We start from the raw sequence: 19,539 nt of genomic DNA, 5'->3' as shown, positions 1-19,539 counted from the left end.
CCTTGTGATTTAGAATCTACAGTGTAGAAGGAGGCCATTCAGCCCATCGAGTCTGCACCAACCACAACCCCACCCAGGCCCCGTCCCCATTGAATTTACCCTTTTTAATCCCCTGATGCTAAGGGGCAATTTATCATGGCCAGTCCACCTAACCCACAGGTCACTGAAGCGTGGGAGGAAACTGGGGCGCACCCACCCAGACAACCTGCAGACTCCACCTAGACGGTGACCCGAGCCGGGAATCGAACCTGGGTCCCTGGCGCTGTGAGGCGGCAGTGCTAACCCCCTGCGCGCCACCACAGCCCTTGATTCGAATGCCTTCAGGTGGCTTGGCCCTGTGTGCGGCTGGTGGGTGTGGCAGAGATGAGGGGGGTGAGGTGGAGTGAGTGGGGTTGGCAGGGGGCGAGGGTGGTGGTGGGGGCGCGGTGAATCCAGGGACCTGTCCGGTTTGAGGTGCGGAGGAACAAACCTTGAGAGGGAGACAGAAAAGCAACTTGCATTTGTGTAGCCCTTTACACGTCCTCAAAACGCGTTGGCCCAATGAAACCCCTCTCTGAGACAGAGAGAGGGAGAGGAAGGACAGAGGTGGGGTGTGGGGGGGGGGGTCAGGAACAGTCTCATGAGGAGTTGAATCACCAGCACTTGGCAACGTGCTGCTAATTCCCGGAAAGGATATTGCAAAAGGCGGCGACTTGGACCGTTAAACGGTAACTGGGAACTCTTCTCCAGAGGAGAATGACTGAGTTTCGTTGCAATCCCTCCCTCCCTCTCCCTCCCTCCCTCTCCCTCCCTCCCTCTCCCTCCCTCCCTCTCTGATGGAAAACAAGCCGCTTTGAAAATCCCAAGCGCCGGGGAAAGAAACAACAGCCTGATGCGGCCTGGACCAGCTGGAGGGAGGGGTCAGGGGTCAGCGAGCGGCGTTCCCAAACATCCGTCCATTTCAGGCAGATTGCCGAGATCCAGTCCTGATGGTTTCCCTGCTGCGCTTTCTCCGAAATGTAATCGAGAGGCCGCCCCCACCCTGCCCCCCCCCCCCAACGGCCCCGAAAGAGTCGGCTTACAGTTCCCAGGGGAATGGCCGACAGGCTAGGCCTCAGGCAGCAGGAGTCAGGGGAAGGAATGTGCAGAAAGTTCAGGCCTTTTTGTTTGCTGTCTCAGCCCAGCCTGTTCCAAAGCAGCCGTGACCATATAGGGGCAAAATTCACTCTGCCAGCAATCTGCCTTGCCTGATGGAGCCGAGTGATTACCGGGGATTGTGCTGCCTGGAGAATATTTGCTCCACGCAGCCGTCTGTCTGCTGTAGGCGTTCCACTGGGGAACATTATTACTGCTGGAGGCGAACGTCTGGCTCGTTCTGTTGACGGTGCAGAATGTTCCCTCTTGCCTGGAGAAGCGTACTGCCAATGCCACCACCACCCCTCTGTGTCAACACTTTTCATCCAGTTCACCAACCCCCCCCCCCACCCACCTCCCCTTCCAAGGCCCAAGGCCTATTTCGGAAGGGTGGTTGCCATGGTGATGTAGGGAGGATGCCCGTAGCCCGTTTAGGCACAGCAAGATTCCACAAGCTGAGGCATCTGCGAGAGGGGGGCCCAGAGCAGGGAGGGGGGAGGGGGGGGTGGGCCCCGGCAGGGAGGAGGGGTGGAGAGGGAAGTGGAAGGGGAGGGGCAGGGGGGGGCTGTTGTTAGGGAGGAGTGGGGGGGTGGGGGGGGGGGGGGGGGGACCCGTGGCAGGGGAGGGGGATCCCGGGGTGGAAGTGGAGGGTGACCCAGGGGAGGGAGAGGGGCCCTGGAAAGGGGGGTGGAAGGGGAGGGGATGTGGAAGAGAGGGGGGGCCTGTGGAAGGGGAGGGGGACCCGGGGCAGGGACAGGGAGGTGGGGGGGGGGGGGGGGGTGGGGGGGGAGGGATGGAGCTGCGAGATCGTGGGATCCTCTAAGAGGGGAATGGCTTCAGTTTGGCTGTCTGCGCGGCTGACAGTGTGGCTCTCCCTCGGCGCTGCAGTGTATGGTTTTCAGCTGATGATTCTCGGGCAGGGTTTTAAAGGTCCTTTCCAGAAATCTTCCACTGGAAAATCCCAGCCTTTGACTTGCAGTGAAAGAGGGTGTCTGTGTGTGTGTGTGCGCGTGTGTGCGTGTGCGTGCGCGTGTGTGCGTGTGTGCGCGTGTGTGTGTGCGTGCGTGTCTGTGTGTGTGTGTGTGTGTGTGTGTGTGCACGCGCACACAGAGAGACAAATTAGGCCTTGGTTTTTCCGCTGGTGGGAGGGTGTATCCCTGCAGATGATTGTTTTGTGTGCAGCACACAGTTAGGACACCGTTCACCTCCGTCACCGCCTGGGCGGCGCGAGTGAGATTGGGAGAATCCCGCCCTGAATCAGTGGGCCGGGATTCTCCCGATCCCCTTCGCCCACCACCGTTGCCGGCGACAACAGGGAATTTGGCGCTCAGCCGCAATTTCGTCCACTGCAGTGGGACTGGAGAATCCCAGCCATGGGTGAGGTCAGAGGTGGCTGGCAGAGGACTCTGCTGTGACTGCGGGTAGGGTTTTAACTTGTCTGGGTCCGATCGAATGGCTATGGTGGAAAGATTGACAGCCTGCAGGGTGAGGGGTGGCACATCGGTAGACGGTAGAATGATTACGGCTGGTGTGGGAGGGAAGGCACGGGGTCTGTTGCATCCTGAAGCGAGCTGGGAGTTCTGTGCTGACCATCACTGTGACTAACTTTCCAACATCAACAGGCCCAGTTTACCACCATAGCACCCGAACCCCTGTTGGTGGATCATTCGTCCCGGACTAACCCCGGGGATTACTGGTCTAGTAAAGATAACCACCCGCTAACCTGGGGGTTAACCACCGGTAACCCCAGTGGGAGGAGGAGGGAGGGAATGTGAGGGGGAAGGGGAGGAGGGAGGGAATGTGGAGGGGGAAGGGGAGGAGGGAGGGAATGTGGAGGGGGAAGGGGAGGAGGGAGGGAATGTGGAGGGGGGAGGGGAGGAGGGAGGGAATGTGGAGGGGGGGAGGGGAGGAGGGAGGGAATGTGAGGGGGAAGGGGAGGAGGGAGGGAATGTGAGGGGGAGGGGAGGAGGGAGGGAATGTGGAGGGGGGAGGGGAGGAGGGAGGGAATGTGGAGGGGGGAGGGAGGGAATGTGAGGGGGAAGGGGAGGAGGGAGAGAATGTGGAGCAGGCTGGGGGAGGTGTGAGGATGATTGTGTATGTGATCTTTCTCACCATCACTCTCTCTTCCAGTTGAGGTGGACGCTCCAACAAACATGGTCTTCACCGATGTGTCTGAGACGCAGGTAATCGTGGCGTGGACCCCGTCTGTCATGGAGACCACAGGCTATCGGGTCACCGTGCTGCCCATCAGCATTCCCTACGCGAAGCTCATCGAGGTCCCTCCCTTCACTGCCAGCTACCTTGATATCACCAGTCTCTTGCCCGGGACCACCTACCGCTTTGAGGTGTACGCCATGAACCGACAGATTGAGAGCACCCCCCTGGTGGCGGAGCACACCACCAGTAAGTACTGAGTTAGACCGAGCTGGGCCAACTGAGGGGACGATTGGCCTCAGCACCCTCTCAGGAAGGGTGTTGCGGGCGACAATAACAACTGAGGTGGGAGGTCTGACTCCTGATCGCTGTTAGAGGTAGAAAGGATTGGGCTCAGATGTGAAGCACCCCACAGCTGAATAGCACCTTGTCATGCCGTCTCCCTGACAGAGCGCCTGTTCACGGGGCAGCTACTGACACTGCGAGAGAGGGAGGGAGTGAAGGAGACAGTGGGAAAGAGAGAGGGGGGGAGCGAGGGAGTGGGAGAGAATAGGAGCAGGAGAAAGGGAGTGAGAGAGTAGGAGAGAAGGAGAAATGGAAGAAATAATGATCACATTTTTGTTACCTTGCCAACACTTCCAATACTAAGAGGCCATTCAGCCCGCAATGGCTATCCTAGCCCTGGCCCTTGGACCGAACGCTCCAATTAGTCGCAATGGCCTGGTGTTTTCCCCAAATCCTTGTAAAAGGGTCTTTTTTTAGTGTGTTTACCCACCTCCCCTTGGTTATAGACTTCAGTCAGTGTTGTTGGATTGGAAAGGTGAAGGTGCCATGGGTCTGGATTACATTTCTCCGATGTTACTGGGATGAGACGCACTCTCCCGTGTGCTTGAACTCCCCTCTCCCGAGGCCAGCTGTATCCAGCTGTTCCCACTTGCTGCTTCAGTGGGGCTGGCAGGCGATTGGGTTTGGAACCGTCCCAGGGCACGGGGGGGGGTCACAGAGTCATTGTGTGAATGGCCATTGACCTTCCTGCCACTTGGGCTGAGTGCAAGGCTAGGAGAAACGATTGAACAGACTCATGTTTACATAGCGGTTTATACAACCCCGGGGCGACCCTCTGTTCTTTTTACAACTGAGGAAGAAAGGGTTTCCCTGAAGCTATATCCCTGTGGTAACGTAGAGAATACAGTCCCCTCCCCCACTGGCTCAGCTTCAGAATAGTGTCATGGGATCTTTCCCGTGGACCCTGGGGGAGTAAGCAACACCTCAGCTTAACACCTCGCCAGGAAGATTCCTCCTCCTCCAACACTGACACGCTCCCTGGTCTCTACGTGCCGTTCTTGATGTTTACCAAGGTTATCCAACGATCGAGCACAAGAGAGGGAGGGAGAGAAGGAGAAATGGAAGAAATACGACCACATTTTGGTTGCTTCTGAAACTCTTCCAACACCAAGAGGCCATTCAGCCCACCGCGGCTGTCCTAGCCCTTAGCCCTTTGGCAGAGACATCCAATTAGTTGCAACGGCCCGCTCTTTTTTCGAAAGCCTTGTAAAATGGCGGAAAGTCCCACCAGAGGTTCAAGGACCTTTGCAGGGTCTGTGTCCCACCCACTACAATCGGCATGGCGGGGAGAACAGGAAGATTCCACCCCTGGACTCCCTGTTAAAGAGTTAACCCATTTGTGACATTGTGCTGTTTTCTAAGAGACTGAAAGGGTTAATAAGGTTAAAAATCATGCAAGCTGCTACGGGGAAACAAAGAAGGATCTTTTTACAAAAGTCTTCACAGATAAGCTCCAAGGCCATTAGTCAGAGAGAATTCATTAAATCAGATGTCTGGAATGGGAAAAATGGTATGTGTAGCACAGTGACATGGTGGTTAGCATCACTGCCTCACAGCGTTAGGAACCCCGGTCCAATTCCAGCCTCGGGCCACTGTCTGTACGGAGCTTGCACATTCTCCCCGTCTCTGCATGGGTTTCCTGCGGGCGCTCCGGTTTCCTCCCACAAAGATGTGTGGGTTAGGTGGATTGGCCATGCTAAATTGCCCCTTAGTGTCAGAGCGATTAGCAGGGTAAATATTGGGTTAGGGGCCAGGTGGGATTGTGGTGGGTGCAGACTCAATGGGCTGAATGGCCTCCTTCTGCACTGGAGGGATTCTATATCCACAGGGACAAGGAGAACTTGAAGCAATGACGGATGAAGTCTTCAGGCTGATTGGATGTGGTAATGAAGCAAGTGTAAGGTGATTGTGATTTGGTTTTTATTTCTAAATGATCAATAACTCTGAGTGGATAGAGATAACTCCGACACAGTGATGGGTGCACGCTGATTACTTGTAATTGAATTTGAAACGATGGATGGGATTTTCTGGCTGCACTTGCCCCAAAACCCCACCTGAGGCGAACGGACTTCTCCATGGTCCAACCCCCCCATCCCTCACCCGCTATGGTTCCCGTGGTGGGTGGGACGGGGAGATTCTCCCCCCTGTAACTGCTTGTGTATGTCTGAATCCTGCACTCTGGTGGGTCACAGACTGTAACCTGTGACCTTCCGGGATCCCAGCTATACAGCTTGATTACAATGGCTGTTTAAGAGAACACTGTGACCTGGTCTGGCCACTTGAAGGATCAGTTAAAAGCTTGACACCAAAGCCTGCCACAGGGGTAATCTCTGACATGTTGATTGTTTCTCACTCAGAGATGGATTCTCCAACCAACCTCAATTTTGAAGACATCACGGACACCTCGGTAGTGTTGACTTGGACACCGCCTCGAGCCAGGGTTACCACCTACATCCTGACCTGGGGCCCGTCGCTTGAGTCACAACCCAAAAGCGATAGGTTTGGGTCATCCACTCCCCGCCGTAAACTGTCTAATTTATTGCCCGGGAGTACATACGTCATCACTCTCACCGCTAAGCAAGGCAATTTAACAAGCCCAAGGGTGCACACGTCTGTAACAACTCGTAAGTCTTTCGCTCTCTTTGTCTGTTCCGACCACGCTCTCCCTATCTCCCCTTCCGATCCCTTCTCCCCCCGCCCCCCGTCCGTCCGTCACTCCGACAGCCCTCCACCGGCTCAACCCTGGGCGCCGCTCCTTGGATACTTGTACCAATAACCACTGGGTGCCCACCCGGGGGAACCTTCTGCCAAGCCTCGACGCCCGCAAGGTCGAGATCGTCACTTAACAGCTGCCCCCCACCCACCCTCCACCCACCCCCACCCAAACCCCATGCTTGTTGCTGGCCGGGACGGGCCAGCTTTGCATCATCGAGCAGCTTTAGAACACGTACTTGGCAACCATCGTCCTGTGGCTCGACGCACGCCGGCCCGAGGCCTCAGGGTGGGTGGTCAGTGCAACACCAGGCCTTGTGCGTCACCCTTGCCCAAGTGCTGTGCGCCTCCTGAGATGAGATTCCAGGTTCCTCCCCCTCCCCCACCACACAACTGACGCCAAATGCCACCGCAACATTTACAATTTTACCCGTTTCGCAAAAGACTACAGGCCTATAATCGCCTCACCAGCCAGTTCCTAATTTGTTTAATTCTGGGGATCGCAATCCGTCAGCTGGTGAAGGAGTGTCTTTCTTAAGTCCCGTTACTTTCTCCATTAGAACTTTAAAGAATTATTCTAAACCCACCTCCGTTGGCCTCCCTCCAATTTCTTTTCAGGTTCCTTTGTAGCGCTGCTCATGTTGGCTCTTCCCCCCCCCCCCCATTTATTGTCCATTACATGAGAAAATTTTCAGCCATCCATTTTGGCCAAACCTTAATGTCAAGTGTTGGCCAACCCCAGGGATTGTGGGGGAGTGGAATGGGTTCATGGTGCCCCCTGTACTACTCCACCGGTGCTTGACATTTAAAACAAGGGTGTAAAGAGACACATGCACCAGTATACACCACACAAAAAACAGCCACTTAACTATTGTACCGCCATTCTCCAGCAGTTGGCCCATAGACTTGGATGTCTTGGCATCGCAAGCTCCCATCTAAATACACCTTAAATGTTATGAGGGTCCCTGCCTCTGCTACCCTTTCAGGCAGGGAGTTCCAGCTTCCTGCCACTATCTGGGTGAAAAAACTCATCCTCACATTCCCTCTAAAACTTATGCTGTGCTTAGCACAGTGACAGGGACCCGGGTTCGATTCCCGGCTTGGGTCGCTGTCTGTGCAGAGGATGCACATTCTCCCCGTGTCTGCGTGGGTTTCCTCCCATAGTCTGAAAGACCTGCAGGTTAGGGTGCATTGGCCGTGCTAAATTTTCCCTCAGTGTACCTGAACAGGCCCTGGAGTGTAGCGACTAGGGGATTTTCACAGTGACTTCATTGCAGTGTTAATGTAAGCCTTACTTGTGACACTGATAAATAAACTTAAACTTACCTTAAATCTGTGCCCCCAAGTCATTGATCCCTCCACCAAGGGGAAACATTTCTTCCAGTCTATTCTATCTCTGTCCCTCATAATTTTATACATCTCGAACCATGCCTCCCTCTGCTCCGAGGAAAACAGCCCCAGTCTATCCTGTCTCTCTCCAAAACAAAATCTCTCCGGTCCAGGCGCCCTTTTCCGATGGTATCACATCCTTTGTATAATGTGGATTCCAGCACTACATTGCCTGTTTATCAGGCTTGGAAATAGGGTTCTGGAACTGAGCGGGGGGGGATTTGATCCACCTATCCCCCACCCACCTGCCTTCCTCCCACACAAGGAAACGAGGCCCGAAGCCCACCAAATCTTAACTCATTTTGCCTTTTTCTGACAACATTGCAGGTGAGACAGTGGGTCCGCTACCTAACTTTAACACAGAGGTGACCGATACGGCTGTCACTATCACCTGGGCGCCCATGCCCAAGGTGGCATTCAGGGTAAGAACATCAAGGCTTTATTGGTTTTAGAATGGAAGGAAAGGCAGAATGTTTGGCACCAGATATACAACGACAGGGTGGCACGATGGTTAGCACTGCTGCCTCACAGCGCCAGGGTCCTGGGTTCGAATCCTAGCTTGGGTCAATGTCTGTGTGGAGTCTGCACATTCTCCCCATGTCTGCGTGGGTTTCCTCTGGCTGCTCTGGTTTCCTCCCACAGTCTAAAAGACGTGCTGGTTAGGTGGATTGGCCATGCTAAATTCTCCCTCAGTGTACCCGAACAGGCCCCAGAGTGTGGCACTCGGGGATTTTCACAGTAACTTCATTGCATTGTTAACGCAAACCTACTGTGACATTAATACGTAAATTTTGTGGGACTGCACAGTGGTTGGCACTGCTGCCTCACAGCGCCAAGAACCCGGCTTTGGTCCCCGTCTGTGTGGAGTTTTTACGTTCTCCCCGTGACTGCGTGGGCTTCCTCCCAGAATCCAAACGTGTGCGGGTTAGGTGGGTTGGCCGTGTTAAATTGACCCTTAGTGTCAGGGGGAACTAGCTCAGGGTAAATGCATGGGGTTATGGGGATAGGGTGGGTCGGCGCAGACTCGATGGGCTGAGTGGCCTCCTTCTGCACTGTACTTTGGAAATACATTCTGGTCTGGATTACCCAGCCTCAAAAGGTTTGGAAGCGGATTTAACAGGAACTTTCAAAAGGGAATCGGAGAATTATTCGGGAAGAAGAGTGTACAGGGCTGTGGGAATGGAGCTGGGGAACGGGGGACTAATTGGATAGCTCTTTAAAGAGCAGGTACAGGCAGGATGGGCCAAATGGTGCTGTGTGATTCATTGATTCCCCTCCGTCGTTCCCATTAGGTCAGAGTCCTGCCCAGCCAAGGTGGAGAGCAGCCTCGGGAAATCACCAGTGACTCTGGAACCATCACCATCTCCAGCTTGAGCCCCGGCACCGAATATACCATCTCCATCACGCTGCTGGTGAACGATGTGGAAAAAGAGATTCCTGTCACCAAGACTGTGGTCACCGGTGAGTCCCTCCGCACCTCCCGCGAGCCCCGAGATGTCTCCACTGCTCCGAGCCTGCTCTCTTTGCGCAATCCCCTCACTTCCTTGGCACCAAGATGGCCACCCGGCCTTCAGCTGTCTCTCCAGGCCCGCAAACTGGAACTCCTTCCATCAAACCTCTCTTCTGTCTGAAAGCATTCCTTAAACATCCCTCTTTGAAAGAGATTCTGGTTGTTTGCCCTAATAACTCCTCTTGATGGCTGAAATGAGCAATGTCAAGTTCACAAATTATCATCTTCTTGGCCTTTGAATCAGCCAAGATCCCCTGGGATTTGGGATTTCTGTTAGTTTGTTCCTATGGGACCCGTTTAACTATAAGTGGAGTATCTCTCCTGATTTACATAGTGCATCCCCCTCAATGAGGACAGACATCATGAGGGAGGGGGAATGGACAGTGTACAGTGGAGGGATGAGGGACGGGGAATGGACGGTGTGAAATGGAGGGATGAGGGAGGGGGAATGGACAGTGTACAGTGGAGGGATGAGGGAGGGGGAATGGACGGTGTGAAATGGAGGGATGAGGGAGGGGGAATGGACGGTGTGAAATGGAGGGATGAGGGAGGGGGAATGGACGGTGTGAAATGGAGGGATGAGGGAGGGGGAATGGACGGTGTGAAATGGGGGGATGAGGGAGGGAGAATGGATGGTGTGAAATGGAGGGATGAGGGAGGGGGAATGGACAGTGTACAGTGGAGGGGTGAGGGAGGGGGAATGGACGGTGTGAAATGGAGGGATGAGGGAGGGGGAATGGACGGTGTGAAATGGAGGGATGAGGGAGGGGGAATGGACGGTGTGAAATGGAGGGATGAGGGAAGGGGGAATGGACGGTGTGAAATGGCTGCTTAGTCCAGATGTTTCTCACCTCATGGTTTGTGATGAGTGGGCAGAGTGACCCTAAGGAGTTGCGTACGGGCAGGCTGCTAACCTCGTGTTATTTTTGAGCGAGCGTGGGAGAAGGAGTTTTGTTTTAATATAGTCGCAAAATACTGCGGATGGAAAACAGAGAATGCTGGAAAATCTGTGGAGAGAGAGTAGAACCCACATTTCCCGTCTGCATGGCCCTTTCGTTTACAAATCCAACTGTAGAATCGTGGCCCCCACCTTCTCCCCGGCTGAGAAACTGAAAATCCAGCCCATAGCCATTGGAGCAGTGAAGGAGGCCCTTCAGCCCGTCAGGGCAATGCAGAATAGTGAAAGGTCTGGATAGAGTGGACACATTCGTCGGAGAGACTAGGATCCGAGGATCAGAGTAAAGGGACAACCCTTTAGACCCGAGATGAGGAGGAATTTCCTCAGCCAGAGGGTGGTGAATCATTGCCGCAGGGGGCTGTGGAAGCCGGGTCACTGAGTGTATCTGAGACAGAGATAGATAGGTTTGTGATCGGTAAGGGGGTCAAAAGTTACAGGGAAAAGGTAGGAGAGTGGGGTTGAGAAACTCATCAGCCATGGCTGAACAGACGCGATGGGCTGAATGGCCTAATTCTACTCCTATATCTTCTGGTCTAATGCAGCAAATCCCAACTGTTTCTACCCCTCCTTCCCGATTTACCTGTGTCTGAACACAAGCACCCCCACCACCCCCCACTTCCTCCCACACCATGCTCCGATCTCTCAGGATTTCTGGGAGTTTCTTCTGACCTGGGCTTGGGATCAGTCAGGATGTTCCTGTGGAGCACCTTGGGATGTGTTTGTTTATTGCCCAGGTAAGCAGTGCTATATTAATAGTGGCTGTTGCTCTTCCGATTGGTGTTGTACCAAACTCACTCTCTCCTTCTGTGTCCATTCCCTAGAACTCTCCCCGCCCGTCAACGTGAATGTAGAAACCGACCGTGGCACTGGGCAACCGAAGGTGACTTGGGACGCGGCAACATCGTCAGGTAGGGGCCAGCAAAGACCGGGAGGCGTTGACCGGGTCGGGTAGAGGGGGGAGAGGAGAGAGCTTTCCCTTGGGAGGCAACGGGAGCAATCCTGCTCCGAGGAACATTTCTCCATCATTGCTGAAGCAGGAGGTAGGGGCTGGAATTTTACCACCTGGCCCACCCCGGAATCGGACAGGCGAGGCTGGCAGAACGGAATCCTCCGGCAGGATTTTACGAGGCTCGCCTCAGCGACGTGGCGTGATCGTGGTGTTGGAACCTGGGCGCACTCCCTTAGACAGATGCTGGCTTCCTCAATTTAGAAAGGGGGCAACAGTTTACACCGCGTGGGGGGGAAAAAAGGGAATGCTGATTGGTTGGCAAGTTGGTCGAAGCGTTGCCGTGGAAAATGCACCAGGAAGCCTATTGGGGCGCAGGTTTCCCCATCCCATCCCGCCACAGAGCAGGCAACGGCCTGTTGACTGGGACAGGATTTTCCAGCGTTGGGGCGAGTACTATGGGAAAATCCCACTGGTTATCCCCTGATGCTTTTGGTTAAATTGATAAATGTGTGTTCCTCCCTCCCTCCCCGCAGAGGGCTGTCCCCCCTCAGAGGAGTGTAGGTGAGCCACACCGCCAGGCCCAATTCAGATTGGCTGTTTGGTAGCACACTCATGATTGGGCAGTCAGTGCTGTCTCAGTCGAGGGAAAACTCATCTAACATTTGACTCTGTGGCACGCTCCACACCGGAACCGGAACGTCTGCCCTTCCCTAAACATACTCGCAGCACAACAACATTACCGTTCCAGTCACAACCATGCCTGACTGGAATGTTCCTCTCGGGAATTATCCGTTAGCTCCGGAGAAGGACGCCCACCTTCCTTTAGCAGCAGAGTGCCACACTGCTGCCATTTCCCGACAGGTTTACCATGAGTAGCGCCAAGCTTGTTGTTGGTTAAGCTCATGATTCCAGCAGAAAGAAGGTCACACTGTTTGCTCTCACACGTTGAAGTTGCTGTGTGACCTCCTGCTCCTCACATCGTGTCACACAGCCCACAAAGAGGCCCTTCGGCCCACCGTATCAAGAGCCACTTTCTTCCTCCAGCTTCTCTCCTCCTGGTAATGCCACCGTCTGGCCACGCCGGCCTCCGGCCCCAAGCCAAAACCGTTCTCCAACCGCCAGGCCTGCCCACCATTTCCACCCCCCATCCTCGCCACTCTACCCACTCATCATCGTTGTAGATTGACAAATCACTGGGCATCACTCCAAAGTTCGCTGCTGGCCTTTCATCCACCGCCCCCCCACCCCAGCCCCCGGGATCATCTATGCTCCCACCATCCCACTCGACCCTAGCCAGTTCTCACCACTTAGCAGCGACAACAGACTGTTGCTGTCAAATTGATGTCATGGTTAGAGACACTCAAAGTCTTGGAATTAAAATTACACCAGGCATCAAACCTCGTTATATACCAAGTAACGGTAACCTTTGTCTTTACTTTATTATACACAAAGCATTTAAAAGGTATCACGAAATATCCCGACTCATGACTTGGACTTAGAGATACAACCCCACAGCAGGGTGAACTGATCAGTTTCCCTCCTGTTGAGCTTTGTTCCGATGTCTCCGAGTCTCAGACCCCTGGGCTCTTGCTGCTGCTTTTCCAGTGGTTAATCCTGGGTTATTGTTGGGAATCCTCACTCCTTATACAGATATTGTTGACACTGATCGTGCTTCCTGTCACGTGTTCACAGGACAGGCCCTAAACAATCCACTGTCATTTTGGTCAGGCATGCCAGAGTTGTGCCTGTGTCAGGAAGTAGTAATTCTCTCAGGAACACAACACACAAGGGGACCTGTGTTCAATTACTGCCTTGTTAAGGCAAGGCAACCCCTGTTTGTCCCATGGCTGCACCTTTTCTGAACCCTCAGCCCTTTTTACCCATCAAGCTTCACTGGTGCCTTTACAAATACCCATCAGGCCACAGGACCCCCACTGCAGAGGGTGGGCAGCTTTTAGTTGCCTTCCTCAGTCACGGGCGACTGCTGCGTTCTTGTTTACTGCTGGACGAACGTTCCAGAGAGCGCAGGTTCAAATTCCACCATGGCGACTTGAACTCAAGTTTGGCACTAGGAAGGGTAGGGTGGGCGTGAAAGCTACCTAATTGTGACTGGGTTCCTGTGTTTTGAAGGGTTTTTTTTTTGGTATAGCCCGAGAGGATTGTGCTTCCCATTTTAACAGCAGCGTGTCTGTATGTGTGTGTCCGTGTGTCTGTTCAGATATCACTGGCTATCGGGTGACCTCCGTCCCCAGACAGGGTGAAAGTGGCAACACGCTGGAGGAATTTATCGAGCCTGGCCAGACCTACTGGATGCCCGAGAAGTTGGCACCCGGCATCGAGTACAACGTCAGCATTTACACCATCAGGAATGGCAAGGAAAGTCGTCCCATAACCACGGTGATAACTCAAGGTAATTGGGAACAAGTGGGCGGCCATGACGGTTCGGCGGCCATGACGGTTCGGCGGCCATGACGGTTCGGCAGCCATGACGGGTGTTGTGTTTTTTTTTTCCCCCAAAACAAAAAATCCTAAGGACCGAGACTGAGACACACCAAGAACGGGCAACGGGGAGCCTTGAGCTTAGCTTCCAAAGCTTCACACTTGCTTGCTCTCAACGCCACAGTCAATGCACTTCTATTTTCCACGCTTCTTAAAATGCAAATGCCAATTCCACAAAATGGCTTCTGTTAAAGAGAGCTACACTCCTTTAATTTGCTTCAATTTAAAAAAAATCAAATCTACTGCAGTGCTCTCTGCCTTTTGCTATCTTTGATTGTTCAGTAATTGAAAGCTTTATATTACTGGTTGCAAAGGTGATATGAGAGGTTCTGTGAGTTTGTATTTCCAACAGAGCAGGGGAATATAGATGATCGGGTACACTGAGGGAGAATTTTAGCATGGCCAATGCACCTAACTGGAACGTCTTTCGGACTGTGGGAGGAAACCTGGGGAAACCCACGCAGCCACGGGGAGAATGTGCAGACTCCGCACAGACAGTGTCCCAAACTGGGAATCGAACCCTGGTCCCTGGCGCCGTGAGGCAGCAATGCTAACTGTAATGACTTCAATCAGACCATGGAAGTTTCTGTATTGGAATATGAACCCCCTGATTAAGGAGTCCATCCTGACTGTCTGCCCCTCTACCCCAGCTATATTCGCAGCCAGGTGCCCCTGGAGAGGGAGCGTGCGGTGTCCATGGACACAGTTGACACCTTCCGCGCCCGCTGGGCACCGCAGGGGCTGGGATGTATCGTAGACCCCGACAATCACATTATGATTTAAAGTTTTAAATCTCCTTTTGACTTTGTTTTTTGTTCAGGCTCTTCCCCCTCCTTTTGGGGAGCGGCCCCCTTTTAATTTGCCCCAAAGTTAATTTGAGTTTGTTTACTTGGCTGGGGAGAAAAAAAAGTTTCCCGATGAAGGAGTCAATTCGGGAGTGTCAGTTCCATCAATTGGATCCTTAATCAGGGAGTTTACACTCGAATAGGCCAACCCCAAGGGGTCTGATTGAAGTCATTACTGAGCAGGTCAGAGAAGGCCTGAGGTGAGGAGGCGGGGCCTGGAAGAGAGAAACAAAATGGCCGCCCAGCAGCCAGTCTGCTCAGATCTGATTGTTGCCAAGGTGACGAGCGCTGTTGGAGCTGCACCCCAGAGGCCTTCAGGCAAAGGGGGAAGGGTACAAGCTCTAAATTTCTAAACAGGAGGATTGATACTTCGGAAACAGAACACCCACTGTCAGATATTTTGCATAATAATGAGGGCTTTTCTGACAGGGAAGCCATAACATATCACCTTTTTGAATGCTTGCAACTTTTGCAGTTAAATCACCTTTTGAGAACGAGATGGTGCTGTTCCATTTTTACTTTTCTCCTTTTTTTTTGCATCTTTAACGCTGCCTTGTTGCCCTTTGACTAACTAGAAATCCCCCAACTCACTGACCTCACCTTCGTTGACGTAAGCGACACTACCATTGGCCTGAAATGGACGCCGCTTAACTATTCGGCTATCACTGGCTACCACATCACGGTCATAGCAGCGGGCGAATCCGTTCCCATTTTCGAAGATTTTGTCAGCTCGTCGACTGGATACTATACAGTGCGAGGCTTGGAGCCTGGGATAGATTACGACATCAGTGTTATCACCCTGGTAGAGGGGGGAGAGAGTGTCGCGACCACTCGGAAGCAGCAAACCGGTGAATTTTCTTCCAGCACGTTTCCTCCCCTCCCTCTTGATACCCCCAACCCCACTGCCTCCTCCCACCCAAGCGCTACATGCTGCCTCCCCTCAGTGAGCCCTCGCCAACCTGTGGCCTAGTCAGCGCATGTGGTGCTGGGCAGTCTTGTCTCTGTCTCTCTCTCCCTCTTCCCCCTGGCCCTCCAACCCCTTGCTCCAGGTGTGCATGAGTTTGACCCTGTGGTTGATATCAGTTGGGGTGTTGCATGCTGGGAATGGTACCCATGATGGCAGTGGGAAAGTGAAGAGCATTTAACTTCAAACAGCGGAGCTGGGGGGTGGGGGTGATGGCAGGAGGCGGTTCCTCAATGAAAGGCGAGTGGACCATCTGACACTTCCTTCCCAGTGCTAGATTTGTGTTGAAAATTTTAAAAACTTGGGTCAACCAAAATTGGTGGACGTGCAGGTCTGGATGTGGGTGGTGGAGGTATTAATAAGAACTAAGAGTAGGTCATCTGGCCCCTCGAGCCTGCTCCACCATTCAATAAGATCATGGCTGATCTCTTTGTGGACTCAGCTCCACTTACCCGCTTGCTCACCATAACCCTTAAATTTTTGAACAGTAAAGGAATTATTTATTCTTGCCTTAAAAACATTCAATGAGGGAGCCTCAACTGCTTCCACACATTCACAACCCTTTGTGTGAAGAAGTTCCTCCTCAATTCAGTCCTATTTCTGCTTCCCCTTATTTTGCGGTTATGCCCCCTAGTTTTACATTCATCCGCCAGTGGAAACAACCTCCCTGCTTCTATCTTATCTATTCCCTTCATAATCTTATGTCTTTCTATAAGATCTCCCCTCATTCTTCTGAACTCCAATGAGTATAGCCTCAGTCTACTCAGCCTCTCCTCATAAGCCAACCCTCTCAACTCTGGAATCAACCCAGTGAATCTCCTCTGCACCCCCTCTAGTGCCAGTATATCCTTTCTCAAATAAGGAGAGTAAAGCTGTACACAACGCTCCAGGTATGGTCTCACCAGTGCCTTATACAGCTGCAACATAACCTCGCTGTTTTTAAACTCCATCCCTCCAGCGATGAAGGACAAAATTCCATTTGCCTTCTTAATTCCCTGCTGTGCCTGCAAACCAACCCCTTGTGATTCCTGCACAAGGACACCCAGATCCCTCTGCACAGCAGCATGCTGCAATTTTTTTACCATTTAAATAATAGTCCATTTTGCTGTTATTCCAACCAAAATGGATGACCTCACACTTACCAACATTGTGCTCCATCTGCCAGACACTCACCCACTCACTTAGATTATCTATATCCCTTTGCAGACTTTCAGCGTCCTCTGCTCTTCCACTCATCTTAGTGTCATCTGCGAATTTTGACACACTACACTTTGTCCCCAACTCCGAATCATCTACAACACTGATCCCTGAGGCACGCCACTAGTCACTGATCGCCAGCCAGAAAAACACCTCCACTCTTTGCTTTCTGTTAGTGAACCAATCCTCTATCCACGCAAACACATTATCCGTAATGTTTATATTGTATTAGCAGTCTTTGGTGCGGCACTTTGACAAATGCCTTCTGGAAATCCAGATACACCACATCCACATATTGATGTGAGTAGCGCAGGTATGGACGTGGGTAGTATAGGTAAGGTAGGTGTTGGCGTGGGTGGCACAGCTGGTGACATGGGTGTGGGCGGCACAGCTGGTGTGGGTGTCGGTGCGGGTGCTGGCACGGGCAGCGTGGGTGTTGGCGTGGGCGGCACAGCTGTTGGCATGGGTGTTGGTTCTGGCAGCACGGCTGACGCGGGTGTTGGCGTGGGTGCGAGCGGCACGGGTGCTGGTGCAGGCAGCACGGGTGTTGGTGTGGGCAGCACGGGTGTGAGCGGTGCAGGTGTTGGCGCAAGTGTTGGAGTGGGTGGCACTGCTGTTGATGCAGGTGTTGGCACGGGTGTAAGCTGTGTGGGTGTTTGTGCGGGCATTGGTGCGGGTGTTGGTGCAGGCGGCGCTGGGGTTGGCGCGGCTGGTGCAGGTGTTGGCGCAGGTACCGGCGGTGCGAGTGTTGGAGCGGGTGGTGGCGTGGGCAGCACAGCTGGTGTGGGTGGCGCGAGTGGCACGGGCAGCACGGCTGTTGACGCGAGTGTTGGTGTGGGCGGCACAGGTGTTGGTGCGGGCAGCATGGCTGGTACAGGTGTTGGTGCGGGCAGCACGGTTGGTGCGGGTGTTGGTGCAGGCGGCGCGTGTGTTGGCGCAGGTGTTGGTGCAGCTGTTGGTGCGGGCAGCGGGGGTATTAGCATGGGTATTGGTGCGGGTGTTGGTGCAGGCGGCGCAGGTGTTGGTGCGGGTGTTGGTGTGGGTGGCACGAGTGTCAGGAGGTTTGTGGGTTCGAGTCCCACCCTGGAGAGGTGAGCACCGGGTTGGGTGCTGCACCGTTTGAGGGTGTCACCTTGTGGGTGAGACTTTGAACCACGTCCTCATCTCGCCCTCTTTGGGCAGCGTGTTTATTCCAGAGAGGAACAGCTTCCCCAGTGTCTCGGGGCAATATTTATCCCTCAACCATCATCACTAATACAAAAATACATCATCACTTTTCTTTATTAATTTGTGGGACGTGGGTGTTACTGGCTGGGGCAGCATTTATTTGCCCATCCCTAATATCCCGAGGGCAGTTGAGAGTCAACCACATTGCTGAGGCTCTGGAGTCACATGTAGGCCAGAACGGGTAAGGACGGCAGATTTCCTTCCCTAAAGGGAACCAGATGGGTTTTTCCGATAATGGTTTCAAGATCATCAGTAGATTCTTAATTCCAGATTTTTTTTATTGAATTCAAATTCCACCATCTGCCATGGCGGGATTCGAACCCGGGTCCCCAGAACACTAGCTGAGTTTCTGGATTAATAATCTAGCGATAATAGCCTGTTGCCTATTGTGTTTTGTGGGATCCTGCTGTGCTCGAATTGGCTGAGGGGTTTCCAGCGTGGACCAATGGGGTCTAGTTGGGGTGGGGATGTCCTGTGGTGATGAAGGATTGTATCTAAAGGCACGTTCTGCCCCACAGTGTGAGGTACTTTGCAGTCGAATTGGCTTCTTCCGAGTGAAGATATCCGAGTGGTGGAATGGTGGGATCTTCCTGCAGGACATGTTAAATCTTACCTTCCTTGTTCATCTGGATAGTGAGGGGATGGTGATGACAGGCCTCTATCTCCTCTGGGAAACAGCACCCCCCCCCCCCCATCACCCCAGGGACCTGTCACCCCCAGTTTCAAGTCCCAGAGAGAGATGATAGTGCGCGTGCCCAGTGTTTAGAAGTTAGTGCGTGCATGTGAGTGTGTGCATGCAACCCTGACCGTCCTCCCTCCAACGCATGGGGCCCGTGTGTGTGTGTGTGTCATCCACCTCGTCACTCCCCCACCCAGAGCTGACAATGACCAATGTCTTTCCCTTTTGCCCCCCCCCACCCCGCAGCGGTCCCACCTCCCACCAGGCTGCGCTTCAACCTCATCGGAGCCGACACCCTGAGGATCAGCTGGTCCCCACCCACATCTGTCGACCTCAGCAACTTCCTGGTGAGCTACAGCCCGGTGACAGAGGAAACCAAGAGTACCGACCTCACCATCGCACCCACCAGCAGCATGGTCATCCTGACAGGTAAGGGAAGAGTGGCTTTGGAGAGTCTTGCCTGTGTGTGTGTGTGTAGGTGTGTGTAGGTACGTGTGTGTGTGTGTAGGTGTGTAGGTGTGTGTGTGTGTAGGTGTGTGTCCGTACGTCCGTGTGTAGTCACGTAAAATGTGTGTACCTAGATAGGTACGTGTGTGTGTGTACGTAGGTAGGTATGTACGTGTGTGTGAACATGTATGTGTGTGTACACAGATGTTTGTGTGTGTATATGTGTCCATGGGTGTGTGTGTTGCTTGTGTATGTGATTAAGTGTAACCATTACTCAGTGGCAATGCCTTTATCATTGGGTCATGGCTCCCTGTGTTCGGAACCTCGACCAGTCCCTGCAGTGTGGTAAGAATCTCACCCCCACACAACCAGCGCGTGACCCCTCCACCCTCCCCCCCAGCTCTCTGTAAAGACCCTGCCTCCTGGAGGGGTGGTGCCCGTCACTGCCAAGGGAATGTGACCCACTGAGGAAAGGCTGCTCAGCCCGTTAGTCTCACTGCTACCCCAGCCCCTCATCTGGTAGCCAAATCCAGTTATTACCCCAGCCCCTG

General features: G+C 53.4%; 1 protein-coding gene across 1 annotated transcript in view; it reads left to right on the top strand.

The window, feature by feature from the left end:
• Nucleotides 1-19,539, top strand: part of LOC145349795 (fibronectin-like) — a 118,336-nt gene that overhangs the window by 49,902 nt on the left and 48,895 nt on the right. The window contains exons 19-25 of the mRNA XM_080198340.1: nt 3,244-3,516; nt 5,970-6,236; nt 8,041-8,135; nt 9,006-9,174; nt 11,003-11,089; nt 13,349-13,540; nt 18,788-18,970. Coding sequence (XP_080054466.1) covers nt 3,244-3,516; nt 5,970-6,236; nt 8,041-8,135; nt 9,006-9,174; nt 11,003-11,089; nt 13,349-13,540; nt 18,788-18,970 — 1,266 coding nt within the window. The remainder of the gene's footprint in view (nt 1-3,243; nt 3,517-5,969; nt 6,237-8,040; nt 8,136-9,005; nt 9,175-11,002; nt 11,090-13,348; nt 13,541-18,787; nt 18,971-19,539) is intronic.

Source organism: Carcharhinus amblyrhynchos, chromosome 11, assembly GCF_965287045.1.
Source record: "Carcharhinus amblyrhynchos chromosome 11, sCarAmb.v2.hapA, whole genome shotgun sequence".
In the NCBI taxonomy this organism is placed as follows: domain Eukaryota; kingdom Metazoa; phylum Chordata; class Chondrichthyes; order Carcharhiniformes; family Carcharhinidae; genus Carcharhinus; species Carcharhinus amblyrhynchos.
Note: the sequence above shows the minus strand (reverse complement) of the source record. Positions and strands in the feature narration are given on the sequence as shown.